Source organism: Balaenoptera musculus, chromosome 21, assembly GCF_009873245.2.
Source record: "Balaenoptera musculus isolate JJ_BM4_2016_0621 chromosome 21, mBalMus1.pri.v3, whole genome shotgun sequence".
In the NCBI taxonomy this organism is placed as follows: Eukaryota; Metazoa; Chordata; class Mammalia; order Artiodactyla; family Balaenopteridae; genus Balaenoptera; species Balaenoptera musculus.
The window spans coordinates 30,776,279-30,797,198 of NC_045805.1; the positions used below are offsets into that span (position 1 = coordinate 30,776,279).

A 20,920-nucleotide genomic window follows, 5' to 3' on the forward strand; every position below is an offset into this window, starting at 1 on the left:
GGATGCTGCCTAAGGGTAAAGAAGAAAAGTGTAGATGCACGTGTTCTACTCAGGGGACAGTATCCGCGCTAACTTCCCTAAAATTACTTCTCAAGTTTCAGCTTCCCTCCAGCCCAGGCCAAAAGGCCACCCTCTTTCTCTCTGTCTTCCTCCAAACTTAGCTTGCACTTTATCTCCGCTGTGCTTCTGGCACTGATCACTTTTCTCATCTTTGAATCCTCTGTAAATATTCATAGGCTATAAGAAACGATCCAGGAAGCTGGCTCCCCGGTTGAATAGCTGATGCCGCTGGATAAGTAAATCATTCCCATCCCTGAGCATGGCGTATGGATTAGGTGACGCCGGAGAACGATGGCAGAATGAAAAGTGCAGGAGTTAGTATCCGTTCCCAGGGGTGAGCTCATCGGCCCTCCCTCGCCCTCTAACAGTACTGGCTGTGGTCTGGGGGATGCTCTCCCGCTCACCACTCTAAGGATGGCACCTGCTGGGGGCAGGCATGGGGGTGGCAGTGAGTCGAGTCTCTCTCCGGGAAGCTGACTTTCTGCCTCTCACCTGAGATTTGTGAAGAGAGGCACTTCGAGCAGTGCCCAATTAGCAGGTCATTAATTCTTGCTCAAGCAATAAGCAAAGTATACAGTAGGATGTCATAACTCTTCATGTCCAAACAACTTAATGAGTATTTATGTCCTAATGACTTAGCAGCCGTGTGCAAAAATAATGCGCGTCGGGACTTGCCTGGTGGCGCAGTGGTTAAGAATCAGCCTGCCAATGCGGGGTACACTGGTTCGAGCCCTGGTCCGCGAAGGTCCCACATGCCGCAGAGCAACTAGGCCCGTGCACCACAACTACTGAGCCTGTGAGCCACAACTACTGAGGCCCGCTCGCCTAGAGCCCATGCTCTGCAGCAGGAGAAGCCACCGCAGTGAGGAGCCCACACACCGCAACGAGGAGTGGTCCCGACTCGCCACAACTAGAGAAAGCCCGCCCGCAGCAACGAAGACCCAACGCAGACAAAAATAAATAAATAAAATAAATAAATTTATAAAAAAAAAATAATGCACGTGCATTGAAAGAAGTCTTAATTTTGTACTTTATCCTTAAATAACCACACTGACTAATGGATGCGTTTGCCTGTTGGGCACTGAGTAACTTCTCAAATCTTTGAATTACACTGGACTTTGTCAACTTCATTTCCTGTTCCTCATTGATTGGTTGGATGGATTGGAGGTACGCAGCCTCTGGAAGTCCAGCTTCATGGGAATATGAGCTCACTGAAAGGACTGTAGCATCTCATGCTGAAACTGTGAATTACCTGGAGATAGTGGTTCCCACGGGATCTGATGGATTCACTATGCTTTCTCAGGATTTTAAAAGATCGTATGGGCCCTTCTGTGTGTTCACTGCATCATCCAGGGCACTTCTGCACAGAGTTTGAGAACAGAGGTGATAACTGAAGATTGTGAGACTGAACTCAGAGGGAATAAAGCACCTTAACTGAACAGTGTTTGAAAACCGAATGCCATGAGTGTATTGTACCCACAACGCAGCAGGGCTTTTTAAGATCAGTCTGGACAGAGAGGATGCTATCACATCATCTTAGCAGAATGTCCTAAGGTAAAACCATGATTCCTTCTCTTACATAGATAGCTTGATGGAGAAAAAACGAGTCCTCTTATTCCACAAGACTTGATTTAACACGCACTGGTTCTGGGCACCTGGGATACGTCAGCGGACAAAATTGATAAAGATTCTATCCTCCTGAAACTTACGTGGTATCCTCCTGTTTCCAATGCGTAAAAGAATGTGGAGTACCACAGCCTTAGGATTCTTTTGTCAAACAACATGAGAAAGTTATAAAAGGGCTTTTATCTCCTCTCAACTTCTATTTAATGACTTATTCTCAGAGATTAGGATTCTGCAGAAAACAGGCGTACTTAAGGTATTTAGAACCTAATCAGTGACTGAACCAGAGGGAATCATTCTATATTAATGAAAATCAATAATCTATGAATAGGGTATTAATGAAGACTGATGATCTATGAATGCAGTATGGGTGAGGAAGCAATTCTCACTAATAGGCTGATTATACTTAGACTGTTGATACAAAATTGAATTGGAATGATGGTTCTGGTAAGTCACCCTCATCTTTGTTTATTCTCAGGAAGTGTTTAATGGTACATACTTTGGAACTTGGGATATTTGACAGTGTTCTTTAATTTCCTTCCTGGCATCGAAGAAATAGCACCTGGATTTTCCTATCTTGCAGCTTCAGGTAGCAGTATTCACTTCCAAACATATCAGATGAGAAGGAAGAGAGATACTTCCTTTTACCTAAATCTTTAGAGCCATTTCACGGTCGGCTGTGGTGGGAAAGGAGTTGCCCCATATCTTTTGGAGAAATAGGAGAAGCTGGAGCTTTTATATGATATTCTGACTGAGTCAGCTTTCTCCCAACCTATCCCACCCCCATCAAAAATAAATTAATAAATAAATCAGTGCAAAGAAAATCTTGTGAGGTTTAATCTGAGACCTTGTTGTGGCACCAAAAGTCCCTTAAGCAGTGTTTTCTAGACTTTGCATTAAAAGAAGTTCGCATGAAATGTGACCTCTATGTAAGATGAAAAATAAAAATGTTTTTCCCCTGCATCAAGGGTTGTATGAGTATAAACCACATCACTCATCATCCACAACTTAAAAATAACCACTGCTAAGATTTTTATTTATAGTCTTCTAGCCTTCATATATAGTTTTATATGTCTGTGTATAATTTAATAAGTAATTTGGTTTACATCCCACATGTAACCTCCATCTTTTAATTTATATTATATCCTGAATATTTCTCCAGGTCACTAAATTTCAGAGTATAGAGATCCACAGTTTATTTAATTCATCCCCACTTGTGAACATCTAACTTGTTTTTAATCCTATGAAGTAAGTTTAATCACACCATCAAAGATTTTAAATTCAGCTATCACAAGCCATTTATTAAAACATGAAAATCCCCTGAGTTGATATTAACTGAAATTTACTAGCTCTTTTCTTCATTTATTCATCACATGTTCATTGAGCGTTTATCATCTACACAAGAGGCACTCTCCTCTGTGAGAAGTACAGAGGAAGTGTACGTTTTGAGCTCTAACTTTGCACAGTTTGCACAGTTGAGGCATTTACCTGCAGAAGAGGCTCGACTGTTTGGAGGCTGAGCTGAGTCAATGTGTAGTGACAGCCGCTCCTCAGCCAGGCACTGAATGGTCTAGTCACATTGAAGTGTCAACTGCATTTGCAAAAAACAGTGATACTTGCTGAAAAATTCCTCCTGTCTTTAATTTGATTTAGGATAGGAAGAAAAAACAGAAAGGCAGTTTATCATAGGGACTGGAAATCAGAAAAATTATTTTAGAGAACATGCATATTTACAAAGAATCCCTACTGAGAACAGATGCTGAAACCTAGGAAGTGTGTCCTGACTCTGTGGTTAATTTGCTTGTTTATTTGGCCTGTTGCTCCCTTGGCATCACTGGGAACTAGCTGACATTGAAATATGGTGCTGGGCCTCAAGTCAGAAGGTCTGGTCTTTGCTATTTCCTTTGCTGTTTATTAATTAGGGGCCCTATGCTGGTTGATTTATCTCCCTGAGCTTCAAGCTGCCCCATTGGTCAAACTGAATTTGGGGGCAACTCAAATTTTAAAAAATACATGGAACAGATGTAATAGAATAAACTGCATGATATCACAAAACTTGGAAGAATTAGTAATGTAGATAAGAACCCTTAGGTGAGGAAAACACATGCTTTTTTTTGAATGTATTATGGACTTTTATTTTTTTAATGTTTTATTTTTATACAATTTTTAAAGGTTAGTTTCCATTTAGTTATTCCTAAATATTGGCTATTTTCCCCGTGTTGTATAATACATGCTTGAGCCTTTCTTACATCCAATAGTTTGTAACTTCCACACCCTCCCCCCCATAATGCACCTCCCCCCTCCCCACTGGGAACCACTAGTTTGCTCTCTATATCTGTGAGTCTGCTTCTTTTTTGTTATATTAACTAGTTTGTTTTATTTTTTAGATTCCACATATAAGTGATATCATACGGTATTTGTCTTTCTCTGTCTGACTTATTTCACCTAGTATAATGCCTTCCAAGTCTATCCATGTTGCTGCAAATGACAAAATTCTGTTCTTTTTTGATGGCTGAGTAGTATTCCACTGTGTGTGTGTGTGTGTGTGTGTATACATATATATACACACACACATATATACATGTATATATGTATGTATACCACATCTTCTTTATCTGTTCATCTGCTGATGGACACTTAGGTTGCTTCCATATCTTGCCAACTGTAAATAATGCTGCTATGAACATTGGGATACATGTATCTTTTTGAATTAGTAGAAAACCACTCATTTTAAAATGAGTCCATTTATGGGATTATTTTGAAAGCCCCCAGATCCTTTGTAAGAATGAATGAAAGAGGGGGAGAGAAAAGGAGGAACAAAGAAGAAAGGAGAGAGAGAGAGAGAAAGTGTAGGAGACAGAAGATGCTATTGCAAGTCTCACTTGTGGAGGTGTGAGAGTTGAAGGGCGCCCTGTAACTGTGGACTGGAAAGCAGACAGGCAAGTGAGAACACCATTTCCCGGAGGTTGTGGTACCCCCTTCTCTGGCAAAGGACACCCACTTGGTGCCCTAACAAGTAAACCTTTGAGATCTATCAGTGGATCCTGTCTGCTTGGTTGAAAGAGAACCTGCTCTGGTCTCCTGAATAGTTATTTCCAAACTTTTTCCTAATTCTTTTCTCCAGTGGGATGTTAAATCAGGTCTGATCCCAGAGGTTAGGGTGACCAACTCATCCCAGTTTGCCCAGAACTTTCCCTGTTTTAACACTGAAAATCTCATGTCCCGGGAACCCTCTTGGTCCCAGGCACACTGGGATCGTTGGTGCCCTGTCAATAGCTGCAGTGAGGATTTGGATGCTATATTCAGTGAATCAGAGTAAATGGTTTCCTGTTTGAAAGTAAAGTTTCCAGAATGAGATGCATAATTTGTACTCTCTGAAATGTATAAAGATAACCTTGTGGAAACCAGAGGCATCAGAGATTTGCCAAAGGTCACACAGTTCAGGGGTGGTAGGGTCCAACCCAACCTTGATTTTCAATTTTGATTCAAAGCTATTTCCATTCCCTTTATACTACTACCTTTGTTTGCCTTTATAGGAAATATAAACTGGGTTTTATATTTCCAACTGAAGACAGTTGGAAACAAAAGCATAAGAAAAATTAAACTTTGGTGCTGCACCAGGATAGTAGGATTATTAAAGAGGAAAAGCTACCATTGCAAATGCAGCATCAAACTACTTTCTTATGTGCAAGATAAGATTATCTTATCTGATGAATATTCTATAGTGTATTGCTCCTGCCAGAATATGATGTATAAGGTATCAATTGATGAAATCAACTCTGAAATGTTTTTTAGGGCCCCGTTTAGAGAAAAGTAAATTATGCTTCAAGAGTCAACATTCATTCAGACTGCAAATGTTTTATATGTTTTCCATTTCTATCAAAAACAATAGATGGCTATAAATCCTCAGAAATTGATAAAGATGCAGGAAACTTTGGAAGAAAGATTCAATTTCCTTCAGAAAAGTAAATAGAAGTCCTTTCACATTACAGGTCAACTGCATATTTGTAGCTTTTATTAGCATTTCTAAGTCATAGTAGAATGAGTCTGGGTGGCTGCCAGGATGGTACAGCCCCAGTTTGAGTTTTATCATCACATGCCTATGTATTATTGAATTTGGCAATGAGGTTTTTAAGAGACTTCTTGTTTCTCTAAGTCCCTATAGAAATAATACCATTTGGTTTCATCCCAAGTAGCTAAAAACTTCCCTATCTGATGAAATCTCTGGGTAGGTAGGAAAAGGCTTTCTAGATATTGTGACAATTCATTTCCTGAATTAAAATGTCATTTAGCAAGTATTTATTTGTATATCGGTTATTTATTTTTTATTGAGGTACGGTTGATTTACAATATTGTGTCAGTTTTGGCTGTACAGCATAATGATTCAGTATTTTTGCAGATTATATTCCATTTTACGTTATTACAACATATTCGGTATAATTCCCTGTGCTGTACAGTAACTTATCTATTACTGTTGCTTATCTATTTTACGTGTAGTAATTTGTATCTGTTAATCCCATACCCTTAATTTGTCCTTCCACCCCTTTTTGGTAATGACAAGTTTGTTTTCTATGTCTGTGAGTCAGTTTCTGTTTTGTATAAACATTCATTTGTATTACTTTTAGATTCCACATATAAGTGATATATAGTATTTGTCGTTCTCTGTCTGACTTACTTCACTAAGTATAATATACTCTTCACTAAGTATAATAGGTCTTTCCATGTTGCTGCCAATGACAATATTTCATTCTTTCTGTGGCTAATATTCCATTATATATATATATATATATATATATATATATATATATATATATATATAAACATATACACATGTGTGTGTTTATATGTGTGTGTGTGTGTGTGTGTGTGTATATATATATATATATATATATATACACAGAGAGAGAGAGTTGTGTTCATGTCTTGACTATTGTAAATAATGCTGCTGTGAACACAGGGGTGCATGTATCTATTTGGTGTAGTGATTTTTGTTTTTTCTGGATATACACCCAGCGTGGAATTGCTGGATCATATAGCAGCTCTATTTTTAGTTTTTTAAGGAACTCCATATGTTTTCCATAGTAGCTACACAAATTTACATTCCACCAACAGGGTACGAGCTTCCCTTTTCTCCAACATTTGTTGATGATGGCCATTCTGACAGGTGTGAGGTGATACCTCATTCTGGTTTTGATTTGCATTTCTCTAATAATCAGTGACGTTGAGCATCTTTTCATGTGCCTGTTGGCCATCTGTATGTCTTCTCTAAAATGTCTATTTAAGTCTTCTGCCCATTTTTTGATTGGGCTTTTTTTTTTTTGATATTGAGTTGTATCAGCTGTTTGTATATTTCAGATAATCACTTCTTATTGGTCGCATCATTTGCAAATATTTTCTCCCATCCCATAGGTTGTCTTTTCATTTTGTTGATGGTTTCCTTTGCAGTGCAAAACTTTTAATTAGGTACCCTTTGTTTATTTTTGCTTTTATTTCTTCTGCTTTGGGAGACTGATCCAAGAAAATATTGCTACAACTTATGTCAAAGAGTGTTTCATCTATGTTCTCTTCTAGGAGTTGTTTGGTTTCATGTCTTACATTTAGGCCTTTAAACCATTTTGAGTGCATTTTTACATATGGTGTGAGTGAATATTCTAATTTTCATTGTTTTACATGTAGCTCTCCAGCTTTCCCAAACTACGTGCTGAAGAGACTGTCTTTTCTCCATTGTATATTCTTGCCTTCTCTGTCATAGATTAATTGGCCGTAAGTGTGTGGGTTTATTTCTGGTCTCTCTATTCTGTTCCACTGATCTTCATGTCTGTTTTTGTTCTAATACCATGCAGTTTTGATTACTGTAGCTTTGTAGTGTAGTCTGAAGTCTGGGAGGGTTATACCTCCAGCTTTGTTCTTTTTTCTCAGAATTGCTTTGGCAATTTGGGGTCTTTTGTGCTTCCATATAAATTTTACGATTATTTGCTCAAGTTCAGTGAAAAATGTCCTGGGTATTTTGATAGAGATTGCATTAAATCTGTAGATTGTTTTCAGCAATATGGCCATTTTAATAATATTGACTCTTCTAAGCCAAAAACATGGGATATCTTTCCATTTCTTTAAATCATCTTCGACTTCCTTCATTAATGTCTTATTGTTTTCAGCATATTGGTCTTTCACTTCCTTGGTTAAGTTTATTCCCAAGTATTTTTTTGATGTGATTTTAATTTTTTTTTTTTTTTTTACTTTTCTTTTTGATATTTCATTATTGGTGTACAGAAATGCAACAGATTTCTGTGTATTAATTTTGTATCCTGCAACCTTGCTGAATTCATTTATTAGTTCTAATAGTTTTGGGGTGGAAACTTTAGGGTTCTCTATGTAGAGTATCATGTCATCTGCAAATAGTGACAGTTTTACCTCTTCCCTTACAATTTGGATACCTTCTATTTCTTTTTCTTGTCTAATTGCTGTGTCTAGGACTTCCAATACCATATTAAATAGAAGCAGTGAGAGTGGGCATCCTTGTCTTGCTCCAGATTTTAGTGGGAAGGTTTTCAGCTTTTCACCATGGAGTATTGTGTTGGCTGTGGGTATATCAGTTATTTAATCTAAAAATAAAATCCACATAAAAGTGATTTGAAAGCTTAGTGAGTTGATCAGATGGTTCATTAATTTGTTATTGAGGTTCCAGATCTCAGCTTTTCCTTGGAATAACCCTAATTTTCATAGTCTTGCCAGCTGCATTCCACATTACAGAGGCAAAGAAAAAACAGAAGGCATTGCTATATTGCATGATGACTAACGGGCCATGTGAGAATTTTAATTTGTTTTCTTCTCCAAAAGATTTGGAGCAGAATTTTTTTCTAAAATTAAATTATATCCCATATAAAATACAAAGATAACTGAGGTCTAGAAGAAAATCCGTTTGCTTATTAAGAAGTATGAAAAGAGTTCTCAGGGGTATTGAAAGGAATATTGGTCTTGGAAATTAAGGATTTGCTTGGAGTCCTGCCTTTACCGTAACTAGTTACCTTACCTTCAGTAAAACTTTGGCACCTCTGAAGTCCATCATCTGAGAAATAGGATAGTAATCCAACTCATAGTTATTGAAAAGATGAAAGCAACTTGTATGTTGTAATGCATTAAAAAAGTTATTTTTGTTTTCTGTTAGTAAACTCTTCCAAGTTAGATTCTCTTTTTTTCCCTGGACCCAAAATAACTGTTAGCTCACAATGCAATGTGTTAATAGCTGAGGCTGTGCAATCTCAAAATAGTGATAGTATGTCTTTTTCATTTAGATAAGCAACATCTGCTCTATAGTATTTGTCTTTTGGTCTTTTAAAAAAATATTGTATTTTCAATGTCAATTTTAGCAGGTATGAGTTGAAAATAACCTCTCACAATAAACAGAAATAACTGACAATAAAATTAGCATGATTTTGTCAATTGGTACAATCCATGCAACTGACAGATCTGCTTCTATCACTTTGGCAAATCCTTTACTTACTAGTTATTTCCATCTATAGCACACAGATGTTTAATTAATTCATTCAGAATCTTTCAAGTCGTGATTGTTCAATGTTTACTTCAAGTTTTGGCTTTGATTAATAAATCACTCCCTTACCTCCGAGATTTTATTTTTAAAAACCTTTCTTTCCTCCTAAAGGATGGTCTCCTGACCTATCAGATGGAAGCATAACAAATTGCAAACTTTGATCGCAATAAGTTAGGAATTTTTAATTGTAGCCCAACTTCAAAAACAAAGGCTGGCAAAGATCATTTTTCCCGATCTCAGTAAATTCTTGGATTTTTGAGCTCTAGAATCAACGGGAGACCCTTTCATCTTCAGCTGTTGAGGACACGTTCACTCAGGAAGGGACTAATGTGGCTTGTGGTTCTCTCTGGTTGTTTTTCTCCCCAGCAACGCCTCTGAGCTCACTTAAACCTCCGAGGGTGGACACTGCTCCAGTGGTCTCATCTCCCTATCAAAGAAGAGATTCAGACAGATACTGTGGGCTCTGTGCAGCCTGGTTTAACAATCCTCTGATGGCCCAGCAGCATTATGATGGCAAGAAACACAAAAAGAATGCAGCAAGAGTTGCTTTGTTAGAACAGCTTGGGACAACTCTGGATACGGGGGAATTAAGAGGTAAGAGAAACTCTTCTGATTTCTGCCACAGAACTGGGCTTTCAGAGAAAGGACTGTGTTTTCATAAACTGGGATGATTCTTCCTATTGCTTTGCTTACTAAGGACAATTCTAGGATCCTCCAAAAGGAATAGAAGGAAAAGGAAATGAACAGAAAAGTAATTTTTGCCATCTCCTTTCTTTCAAAGTATTTGTGATTGCCATATTTTTATTGACTATGTTTCAGATCAAAACCACCCATTCATGAACTAGAGTTTTTCCTTCTGCTTTATCTTTAAACACCTTCTGGAATGAATGCTTTTGTACATGAGCAGTACAAGAGCAGATGCAAAAAAGGCCAAATGGTGTTATCTTAATTTTAAACTTTTGTGCTTTTATGAATTCAGCCAAAACAAAGCAACACATTGGCTCCATTTCATGGATTAAATTAAGCCCAAGACCTTTTCACGGGCATATCTAGGAAGCTGAGGTAAGACATTCTTCTTGACTTGTAGAAGAATTATTCCTAGAGCACATTCTTCTTGTCTGTTTTGAATGATCGGTGCTGCATCTTTTATGTACAGCCACTATAGAATCAATACCTGGCTCCCCCCATCCCCCATCTGATACGTATTTTCTCGGTTGATGGAAACCATGGAGCGTTTGAAGTTCATGTGAGGTTTTACAGAAGTTGCTGAGTGGAGAATTGGAAGTCATAGGGTGAGGATCAGTCCTATGGATTCCTGAGGAAGCCACATACCATTCTGTGGAACCTAATAGAATATTTCATCATCAACAACCATTTAAGCATTTTTTGATCACCTAAACAGTTTTGATCAACTGATGTTGGCAGTGTAGAAGTAGAAATGCATTTTCTCAGAAAAATAATTCTGCAAAGGGTGCTCTACTATACCTCAGATATTTTATGATTTAGATATACTTTTAGGAGTTGGCCAGGAGATCATCCATCATAATAGCTGTAATAACAAAATTTACAAGTCAGTTCTGAGAACGCAACCTGGGTTTGAGCTGGGTTCGGTATGTAGAGCCTGCAATTCTTATTACCCTTACCAGGCTATGAGCCTCCAAGGGAAAATAACCTGGTATAATTCTAGACCAAATAAATGGGACAGAAGTTCTTGCTGTGTGACCTGAGAGGAGGGACAGGTCACTTCTGATTATGTTGGTTGGGGAAGACTTCACCAAAGAAAAGGACTGGAGTTGGAACTAGAAATGTGGGTGGTCTTTTAGCAGGTGAGAAGGCATCCCATGTGAGCAGAATCATATATGTTTAGGGAAAAGAGAGGAAAACATAAGCTGTCGCTGGCGAATGAACAGATTATCATGGAAGAATCCTATCATACAGCATAGATTTAAGACTGCAGGTCCATTAGGAGATCTATGGAGCTTGATGAGAGACTGATTTTTCCAAGATAATGATTAAAAACAGCAGGTGGAGCAAAGAGCAAAAACACTATTTTTGTGTAGGTTTTCTAGCTATAGAGAAACAACATGGAGCTTCATATTTCAGTATGTTGGATAATCACGTTGCAAATACTTTTGAATTGTTGGTACTATTGCGGTCTGCTGGGGAATTTCTTGTGTTCACAGTCTCGGTCTTGTTAAAAATACAGGAGGAGTATTTTTTAGCTGAAGGCCTCCCCATGACTCGCCGTTCCTGGCAGATAACAAGTCTGCTCCGCGACTCCTTCACGGCAGGCACTGAAGGAGGAAAGTAGGGCTTTATTTATGTTTTGTGCCAGATATTATGACTTGTAGAAGAATTATTCCTAGAGCACATTCTTCTTGTCTGTTTTGAATTATCGGTGCTGCATCTTTTATGTACAACCTCGTCTTTAATGACTTGAGCGTCTGAATTCTGTAACATTTGAGTGGTTTGTCTTTTATCCCGAAGACGAAAAAGGCTGCTCTTGGACTTGATAACTCAATGTGATTCTGACTCAGTAGCAAATGCGATTAGCATTGAATGCAGCGTCCTTGAAACCGACCTTTACACCCACCCCAGGTGACATCTTGATGTATATGTATTCAGGCATTAAATATTGCAAAAGTTTAGGGAATAAAGCAACGGTGATAACCTAGCATGTTTTAAAACACACGCGCGCGCACACACACACACACGCACACACACACACACACAGTCTCCTATTTCTGGAACGCTTCTAGTGCATGATCAATCAATTAATAAAGGCAAAAATGCTAACCAGTAAATACAGGCATATCCATAACTTTTAAAAAACTGGTGTCAAGCAGCTGGAGGATGGCAGTGTCACAGGCTTCCTCTCTTTCTTAGCACTTCTCAGTTTTTAATTATTTTATTTTATTTTATTTTTTTGGCTGTGTGGCACATGGGATCTTACTTCCCCGACCAGGGATCGAACCTGTGCCCCCTGCAGTGGAAGTGTGGAGTCTTAACCACTGGACCACCAGGGAAGTCCCAGCACTTCTCAGTTTTTTAAACTCTACATCATTTACCAGTTTATTATGGTTTTCCTGATTTCTCCCTACAGACTGTTAGCAACTTGAAAGCAGGAATCTGTGTCTGCTTTGCCCATTGATGTGTTCAAAAACACCTAGAACAGTGACAGGCACAGAGTAGGTACTCAATAAAATTGCTGAATGAATGAATAAACAGAGAAAGCAGAATTTAAAAATCGCTTAAAATCCTGCATTTTTTAACATGGCAATCCTTTTCATTTCTAAAGGGATCCTGATTGAATAATTTTTACAAGAAATTATTTATGATTTTTTCTTCTACTTTAAAAAAACGATGTATATTTTATATATTGTGAAAGGCAGAGATATGAAGTGTTATATAGTTCACTGAGTTTTGACGATGCAAACTCCTGTGTAACCCACACTCCTACCAAGATCCGTAACTTTTCCATCATGACGTCATTCCCACGTGCCCCATCCCAGTCAATCCTAACTTCCCATTCCAGGGAACCACTTTTCTTATTTTTTTCACCAAAATTTAGTTTTGCCTGCTCTAAAATTTCATACAATTGGCACAGAGAGTATGTATTTTTCTGTGTCTAGCTTCTCATATTGTTTTTGAAATGTATCCATTTGTTGTATAAAAAGCAGAGTAGCCCCTTCCTTGCTCTTTATCACTGAGTGGTTTGCTTCTAGACAGAAATCCCACAATATGTCTATCCATTCTGCTCTTGACTTTTTTGGTGCTATTTTGAATAAGGCTTTCATGAACATCCTTTTTGTTGTTGTTGTTGACAGATGTTTTTACTTCTCTTGTTAAATACCTCAGAGTAGAATTGCTGGGTCATAAGTTGGGTGTATTTTTAACTGAAGGAGAAACTGCCAAAATGTTTTCCAAAGTAGCTGCATTATTTTACACACCCTAAAGCAACATATATGAATTCCATATCCTCACCAACATTTGTTTTTATCAGTCTTTCAAATATTAGTCATTCTAGTGGGTGTAGGAGAGTATTTCATTATGGCTTTAATTTGTGTTTCCATGTTGACTAATTATGTCAAACACTTTAAAATGTTGGTCATTTGTATGTCTTCCTTTGTGAAATGTCTGTTCATTTCTTTTGCCTATTTAAAAAAATTGGCTGTCTGCCTCATTCTTTATTTAATTTTTTTTAACATCTTTATTGGAGTATAATTGCTTTACAATGGTGTGTTAGTTTCTGCTTTATAACAAAGTGAATCAGCTATATGTATACATATATCCCCATATCTCCTCCCTCTTGCGTCTCCCTCCCACCCTCCCTATCCCACCCTCTAGGTGGTCACACAGCACCGAGCTGATCTCCCTGTGCTATGCGGCTGCTTCCCACTAGCTATCTGTTTTACATTAAGTAGTGTATATATGTCCATGCCACTCTCTCACTTCGTCCCAGCTTACCCTTCCCCCTCCCAGTATCCTCAAGTCCATTCTCTACAACTGCATCTTTATTCCTGTCCTGCCCCTAGGTTTTTCAGAACCATTTCTTTTTTTTTTTTTAGATTCCATATGTATGTGTTAGCATACGGTATTTGTTTTTTGCTTTCTGGCTTACTTCACTCTGTATGACAGACTCTAGGTCCATCCACCTCACTACAAATAACTCAATTTCATTTCTTTTTATGGCTGAGTAATATTCCATTGTATATATGTGCCACATCTTCTTTATCCATTCATCTGTCGATGGACACTTACGTTGCTTCCATGTCCTGGCTATTGTAAATAGAGCTGCAATGAACATTGTGGTACATGACTCTTTTTGAATTATGGTTTTCTCAGGGTATATGCCCAGTAGTGGGATTGCTGGGTTATATGGTAGTTCTATTTTTAGTTTTTTAAGGACCCTCTATACTGTTCTGCACAGTGGCTGTATCAGTTTACATTCCCACCAACAGTGCAAGAGGGTTCCTTTTTCTCCACACCCTCTCCAGCATTTATTGTTTGTAGATTTTTTGATGATGGCCATTCTGACTGGTGTGAGGTGATACCTCATTGTAGTTTTGATTTGCATTTCTCTAATGATTAGTGATGTTGAGCACCTTTTCATGTGTTTGTTGGCAATCTGTATATCTTTTTTGGAGAAATGTCTATTTAGGTCTTCTGCCCATTTTTGGATTGGGTTGTTTGTGTTTTTGATATTGAGCTGCATGAGCTGCTTGTAAATTTTGGAGATTTATCCTTTGTCAGTTGCTTCATTTGCAAATATTTTCTCCCATTCTGAGGGCTGTCTTTTCGTCTTGTTTATGGTTTCCTTTGCTGTGCAAAAGCTTTTAAGTTTCATTAGGTCCCATTTGTTTATTTTTGTTTTTATTTCCATTACTCTAGGAGGTGGGTCAAAAAGGATCTTGCTGTGATTTATGTTATAGAGTGTTCTGCCTATGTTTTCCTCTAAGAGTTTGATAGTGTCTGGCCTTACATTTAGGTGTTTAATCCATTTTGAGTTTATTTTTGTGTATGGTGTTAGGAAGTGTTCTAATTTCATTCTTTTACATGTAGCTGTCCAGTTTTCCCAGCACCTCTTATTGAAGAGGCTGTCTTTTCTCCATTGTATACTCTTGCCTCCTTTATCAAAGATAAGGTGACCATATGTGCATGGGTTTATCTCTGGGCTTTCTATCCTGTTCCATTGATCTATATTTCTGTTTTTGTGCCAGTACCATACCTTATTGTTGAGTAATAGGTAGAAGGTTTTCATATATTGTAGATACAAATCCTTTGTCAGGTATACCCATTGTGAATATTTTCTCCTAGACTATGACTTGGCTCTTCATTTTCTTAAATAATGTCTGGTAAGCAGACACTATTGAATTATGAAAGTATAATTTCTCTTTATTTTCTTTTATAATCATTGCTTTTTGTGTCCCATCTAAAAAATTTTTGCCTACACTCATGATCAAAGATAATCTTGTATATTTTCTTCTACAGGTTTCATAATTTTAGCTTTTATATCTAGGATTATGATGTATCTCAAATTAATTTTTGTGTATGGTGTGAGGAAGGGGTTGAAATTCATTTTGTTTTTAGATATTTACCCAGTTGTTGCAGCAAATTTGTTGAAATTTTTTTTTTTTTCCTCATTGGATTATCTTGGCACCTCTTTTGAAAATCTATTGATTGTGTGTGAGTCTATTTCTATACAACCTATTGTGTTCCATTGATTTATTTGTCTATCTTTATGCCAGCACCACACTGTATTTATTTATAGCATTAGAGAAGTTTTGATATTAGGTAGTGCAAGTTCTCCAGCTTTGTTCTTTTCTCTCAAGATTGTTTGGCTGTTCTAAATCCTTCACATTTCTATATAAATTTTAGAATCAGTTTTTCAGTCTCTACGTAGAAAGTTTGGTGGAATACTGAATGGGACTTCATTTAATCTATAGATCAATTTGGGGAGATTTATTTAAATGACTCATGATATTGAATCTTACAATCCATGAACATCATATATCTCCCTATTTTCATCATATATCTCCCTATTTACTTGTTTCTTTAAGTTCTATCAGCACTATTACGTAGTTTTCAGTGTAAAGATTTTACACATTATTAGTTGAATGTATCCTTGAGTACTTTTTGCTCTTTAACACTATTATAAATTATATTTTTTGAAATTTCATTTTTATGTGATTTTTACTGACATATAGAAAATACAATTAATTTTTATACATTGACCTTGATTTCGGTGACCTACACATAACTTTCTACCTATTATTTGTATATAATTTAATAGCACCAAAAAACCTTGTACCTTTTGTATTTTTTTGGTATCCACACTATTTAGTCATTGGAAACTCTACAGAACCGTATTAGCTTTCTGGCCTTCCTTTGCTTGAAGTGGCAAATCAAATTTTTAAAAAGGAAATTATTCTTGTAGATTAACAAGGGATTTTAAATGGGATTGGCCTAAATAGTTATTAATATGAATAACCTGGTTCCTGACTCAAGTTTAGTGATATTTGTTCCAGAAAATAGATGACATCTGTCTCTACTTCCAAGATTTAGCTTAATAAGAGAAACGGCCACCTCTTTCTGAACATGGAGTCCAATGTAGAAAGCAAAGGAAGTTATTGAATTATAGAATTATAAAATCCAATGGAGAGAAAGTGCTTTAGAGGTTTTCTTTGTAGTTTAATTTCTTCTTGCTAGCATAAAACACAGATATAAGGAAATTTCTTATTTAGAAACAGGGAGAGTATAAATTATGAATTTAGAGCTCAGTGAAAATAGAATATTCATTTTGCAGACCTTTATTATTTAGTCTTTTAAAAGTGTTAGGATGAGAAAATGCACAGTTATTTCATTGTTTCGGAGGAAACGAAAACAGAGCAAAAGAATCCATTTGAAAATTTCATAATGTTTCTGAGCATCAGATGCAGACAGTGCTGGAAAGGACATCAAACATCATGAATTATGCCCCTTGTTTTTACAGAGCAGGGTTCTGGGGCCCAGAGAAGTGGGGTAACTGTCCCCTTCTAAGTTATGGCTCCTGATTGGAGGTGCATCCATTTCCAGTGACTCCTCATTGACTAACTAGAACTCTGATGATTAACTCTTTTGTTTCAAAACAGCTAAGTTTGGGAACTTACATATATTTTAGTATAAAACTCTCTTTGAATTCAAGTATAGAATGGGCACAGTTCAACTCTCAGCTTTCTGGGAATGAATGATTTACAGGGTACATCCTATACTTTAAAAATAGAGTTTTCCCCACCTTCATGACTCCATCTCAGTTAGAGAGAATCTAGAAAAGGCAAAGAAATCATATTCACTTTTCCCAGGGGCCTGGGATTGAGAAGCAAAATTCTGTGAAGAGAAAGCTATTTCTAGAGAGGCTGCTAGAATTGATGACTCCCTCTCTAATGCAGCTTCTGCCTTTATTGGAGGGAATGGGGAATCATTTCCATGGGTTGCAGGAAGCTTACCTAGGACTTCAAATCATAAAAGTGGTATGTGAGTGGGAATGAGCAGACTTTCCTCAAAACAGGCAGAACACTGGAGTGAGAGATATTTACTTTTTGAATTATTTCTGCTGTGGACTTTCAGATGATAGTGGGTTCCACTTAATATTAGTTTGGCCTTTGCCCACGTGGCAAACAGTAGACAGCTTGGTCATATCATTCAGTGACCCTCCTCCACCTTCAGGTCACCTAAGGTACCTGTGCAGGGGACTTGGGCACTGGGGCTTCTCCAAGACCAAGGAAGGAAAGGCACTCTACGTTAAAAAATGAACAGTTTCCAAAGGCAACAAGTGCAACTATTGCTGTGTGACAATAACCCCAAAACTTAGTGGCTTAAAAAATGGTAAACATTTATTATCTCTCAAAGTTTCCAGGGAGGAATTTGGGAGTGGCTTGGCTAGGTGATTCTGGCTTGAGGTTTCTTATCACTTTGCACCTGAGATGTCAGCCTGGGCTGCAGTTCTACTTCTAAAGGTGGCTCATTCCATTCTGGAAAACAGAGTAGTGGTTTCCGGTCATTTGGGGTGAGGGGAAGGGGTTGGCTACAGGGGGCCGTAAGAGGGCATTTGGGGGGTTGTGGAACTTGTCTGGACCTTGATATGGCTTCGTGGCTGTATGAGTTTGTTTGTCAAAACTTACGTAACTGTATCCAAGGAGAGAGTGGGGAGAGTGGAATGTCAATTTCAAAAGCCAAATAAAAGAAGAAAGAAAATGTGAGTCACTCATATGTTGGTAGGAGGCCTTTGTTTTTCTCCTCGTGGGCCTCTCCCAGGAGTTTTGAAGGTGCTTGTGCTGTGGACCCTGGCTTCCCACAGAGCCTCAGGTGAAAGCCATCCTTTTTAGGATGCTCCAACGTCACGTGGCCTCGCTTCCATCACTTTCTGTTGGTTAGAAGTCAATGCCAGTCCCTATTCAAGGAGTGGTTGGGAATTCAACTCCACCTTTGAAGAGGGGACTACCAGAGAACACGTAGACATTTTTAAACCACCACAATCAGAATGCAGGTGGATACCCAACCCATGTGACAAATACTGTGCTGTCATACCCTTTGTAGACTTTGGAGTGGAAAACATCTTATCCACAGGAGGCATTCATGTATGCAATAAACACAAGTCAAGGATTTCATTAAAAAAATCTGATAGAGATTTCTGCCTATTCTCATGAGAACCAGGTCAACAGAAAATAGTTTCTCTGAGGTCCTCTGCCCAAGACTTGATGGATGTGACAGCGGGAATCGGCAAAGACAGGGCACACTTTCCCAGGTGAAGGTTGCTTGAGAATCTCCATTTGAGTTTTCAACAATCCTTCCTTCATCTGACAACCATTTTCCCTTAAGACATGACCACTCCAATACGCTTGGGGATTCCAAAGTTTTGGGGAGCAAATTAATTGGGGTTAACAGTTTGCTCGTGGGCTCCTAATCTCCCTGTGAGATGATAGAAACAGAAATTCTGATCAGGTGACTCGAGGTCAAGATTTTAGAAACAGAAAGCTTGTTATGTGTTGGTGTATTTCCTCTTTGATGCCTTCTTTGATTTTTTCATTTATTTTCCACTTCATTCCACTAACACTGAACTCCTACCTGGTACCAAGCACAAAGTGCTGGAGATTCTACAGTGAATGAGAAGAGAAGGTTCCTATCGAGAAGAAGCAGGAAATAAACAAGCAAAATACATTAACCCTGTGACAAGTGCTAATGGGAGGTGTGTTCCTTTAAATGGGAAAGTTAGTGACAACCACTCAGAGAAGCTGACATTTTGAACTGTGACCTGAAGGATCCAGACACGAAGCACCTGCCCCTTCAAACAGAGGTGCTGGCAGGTGCAAAGGCCCTGTGGTGGGCAGAGGGCCTGAAACTAATGAGAGGAGAGGGGTAAAAAGTGAGATTGTGACCTAGATGAGGTCACACTGCATAGATCTTAATAGGTCATGGGAAGAAGTTGTGATTTATTCTAAGTGCACCCAGGTGTTTGCATCTCATTTTATTTGTGAATCCAAATGTTCCACCTTTTCTCTACTTTAGGACTTAGTTCATTTCCGTTCTGGGTCACCGGCTCTTCCCTCTGTCCAAGAGCAGGTCCTGCTCCTGTCATTCCTGGGGACGCACCCTTTACCTGCTTCCTTTGTTCAGGGCTACATCTCAAATCACAAGCAGGTTTTTAGGGTAGCAGCCGTTTCTGACCAGAGGTCCATCATTCATTCATGGTTTTCAGGACTAAGAAAAAGCTCTGGAGTTCCTTTAGTATGAAAGTCATACTGACCAAGGTCTCTTTAATAGTTTTGGGGGAGTGGGGGGTATGGGGGGAGAACCGAAATTTCTTGACAGTCTTGGGGAGGAAACCAAGCTCGGGAAGAGCATGTTGGTTCCTGAAAGAGAGCAGGGGAGTTAGAAAGAGATGCATTAGGTGCATACAGGCATGTTTGGGCAGTTTATTCACAGGAAAATGGACCTACCAAATCCCCATTGAAGTCTTCATTTCAGAACAGAGGATTCTGGCCACTGAATTGAGCCTTGTTTAAGTGAGCAAGTAAAAGAGCCCTGTGAAGGTGACAGTGGGCGTGGGAATGGAGGTGGAACTCCCAGATGGTGCGATCAGAGGCGTCAGGTGAACCTTGAAGGGCACTGGAAGATGTGCAGGTCAGGCAGCTGAGTGGGACCACACTGCAGGCTGAGGACAGACCCCACGCAAAGGCCTGCGAGCTGGGGGGACAGCAGCGCCCCCTGGGGGAACTGTGTGGGATGGCTGGAGCTTAAGGCCACTTTTGGGGTTAATGGGAGAAGCACCTCGAGAGACAGTCAGATCATGGCGGCAGTTGAATATTTCCACTGAACCCTGAAGGTTATGGGGAGTAACTTAAAGATTTTTGGCAGGAAAGTTACATGTTGATATTTGTATTTTTGAAAGAGATGTCTACAGACAGCAATGTGGAGCCTGGATTAGAAGGGAACTGGATGGGAGGCAGAGAGATTTATTGGGAGGCTACTAATTTAATCCAGTGAGAAATTATGCCAACTTGAGCTAAAGAAAGTAGTAGCAGCAGGAATATCAGTAAAGGGAAAAAATGAGGAACAAATTGGATGTGAATTCAACAGAATTTGGTGGACAGTTGGTCCTCCAGAGCCCTTGACAGCTGCACCTTCATGTACAGGCAGGGCCTGCCCATGATTGACTCTTAACTGCATACCCAGATACCGTCAGGACCTTCTGCTGAAGCACGAATCCCAGGGCTGGGCATTTGGTGTTATCTGTCCTGATACTTTTAACCCAGTCGTGGTCTTGTCAAAGTTTCTGGAGGGCAGGGTCCATACCTTCTTATTCTTTGTATCACCTACAGTGTGCAAAACAACGTATCACTGATGGAAGGTCCTGAATGGATGCCCAGGATTTGAGTGGTCTCACTCCTATTAACCAACTCCAGTTTTTCTGGTGCACTCAGAATTATGGGTCTCAAACGGATGATTGAACATTTCCCAGTGCTGAATACTTGATAAAAAAGTACTATGTCAAGTAAGGTGCATTTTTATTCCATTTAATAAGTTAAAACAAAAGCCTTAGTTCATTCCTTATAGGAATATTTTCAGTCTCTGAAAGCTGTATGTATTTATCTAGTTGAGAATCAGCAGAAAATAGGACCTTTAAGCAGATATGATAATTATAGAACAATT

At 38.6% G+C, this 20,920-nt stretch overlaps 1 protein-coding gene across 1 annotated transcript in view; it reads left to right on the plus strand.

Moving 5' to 3' along the window:
- Positions 1-20,920, plus strand: part of ZMAT4 (zinc finger matrin-type 4) — a 349,149-nt gene that overhangs the window by 215,560 nt on the left and 112,669 nt on the right. The window contains exon 7 of the mRNA XM_036838966.1: positions 9,599-9,826. Within this exon, the coding sequence (XP_036694861.1) occupies positions 9,599-9,826 (228 nt within the window). The remainder of the gene's footprint in view (positions 1-9,598; positions 9,827-20,920) is intronic.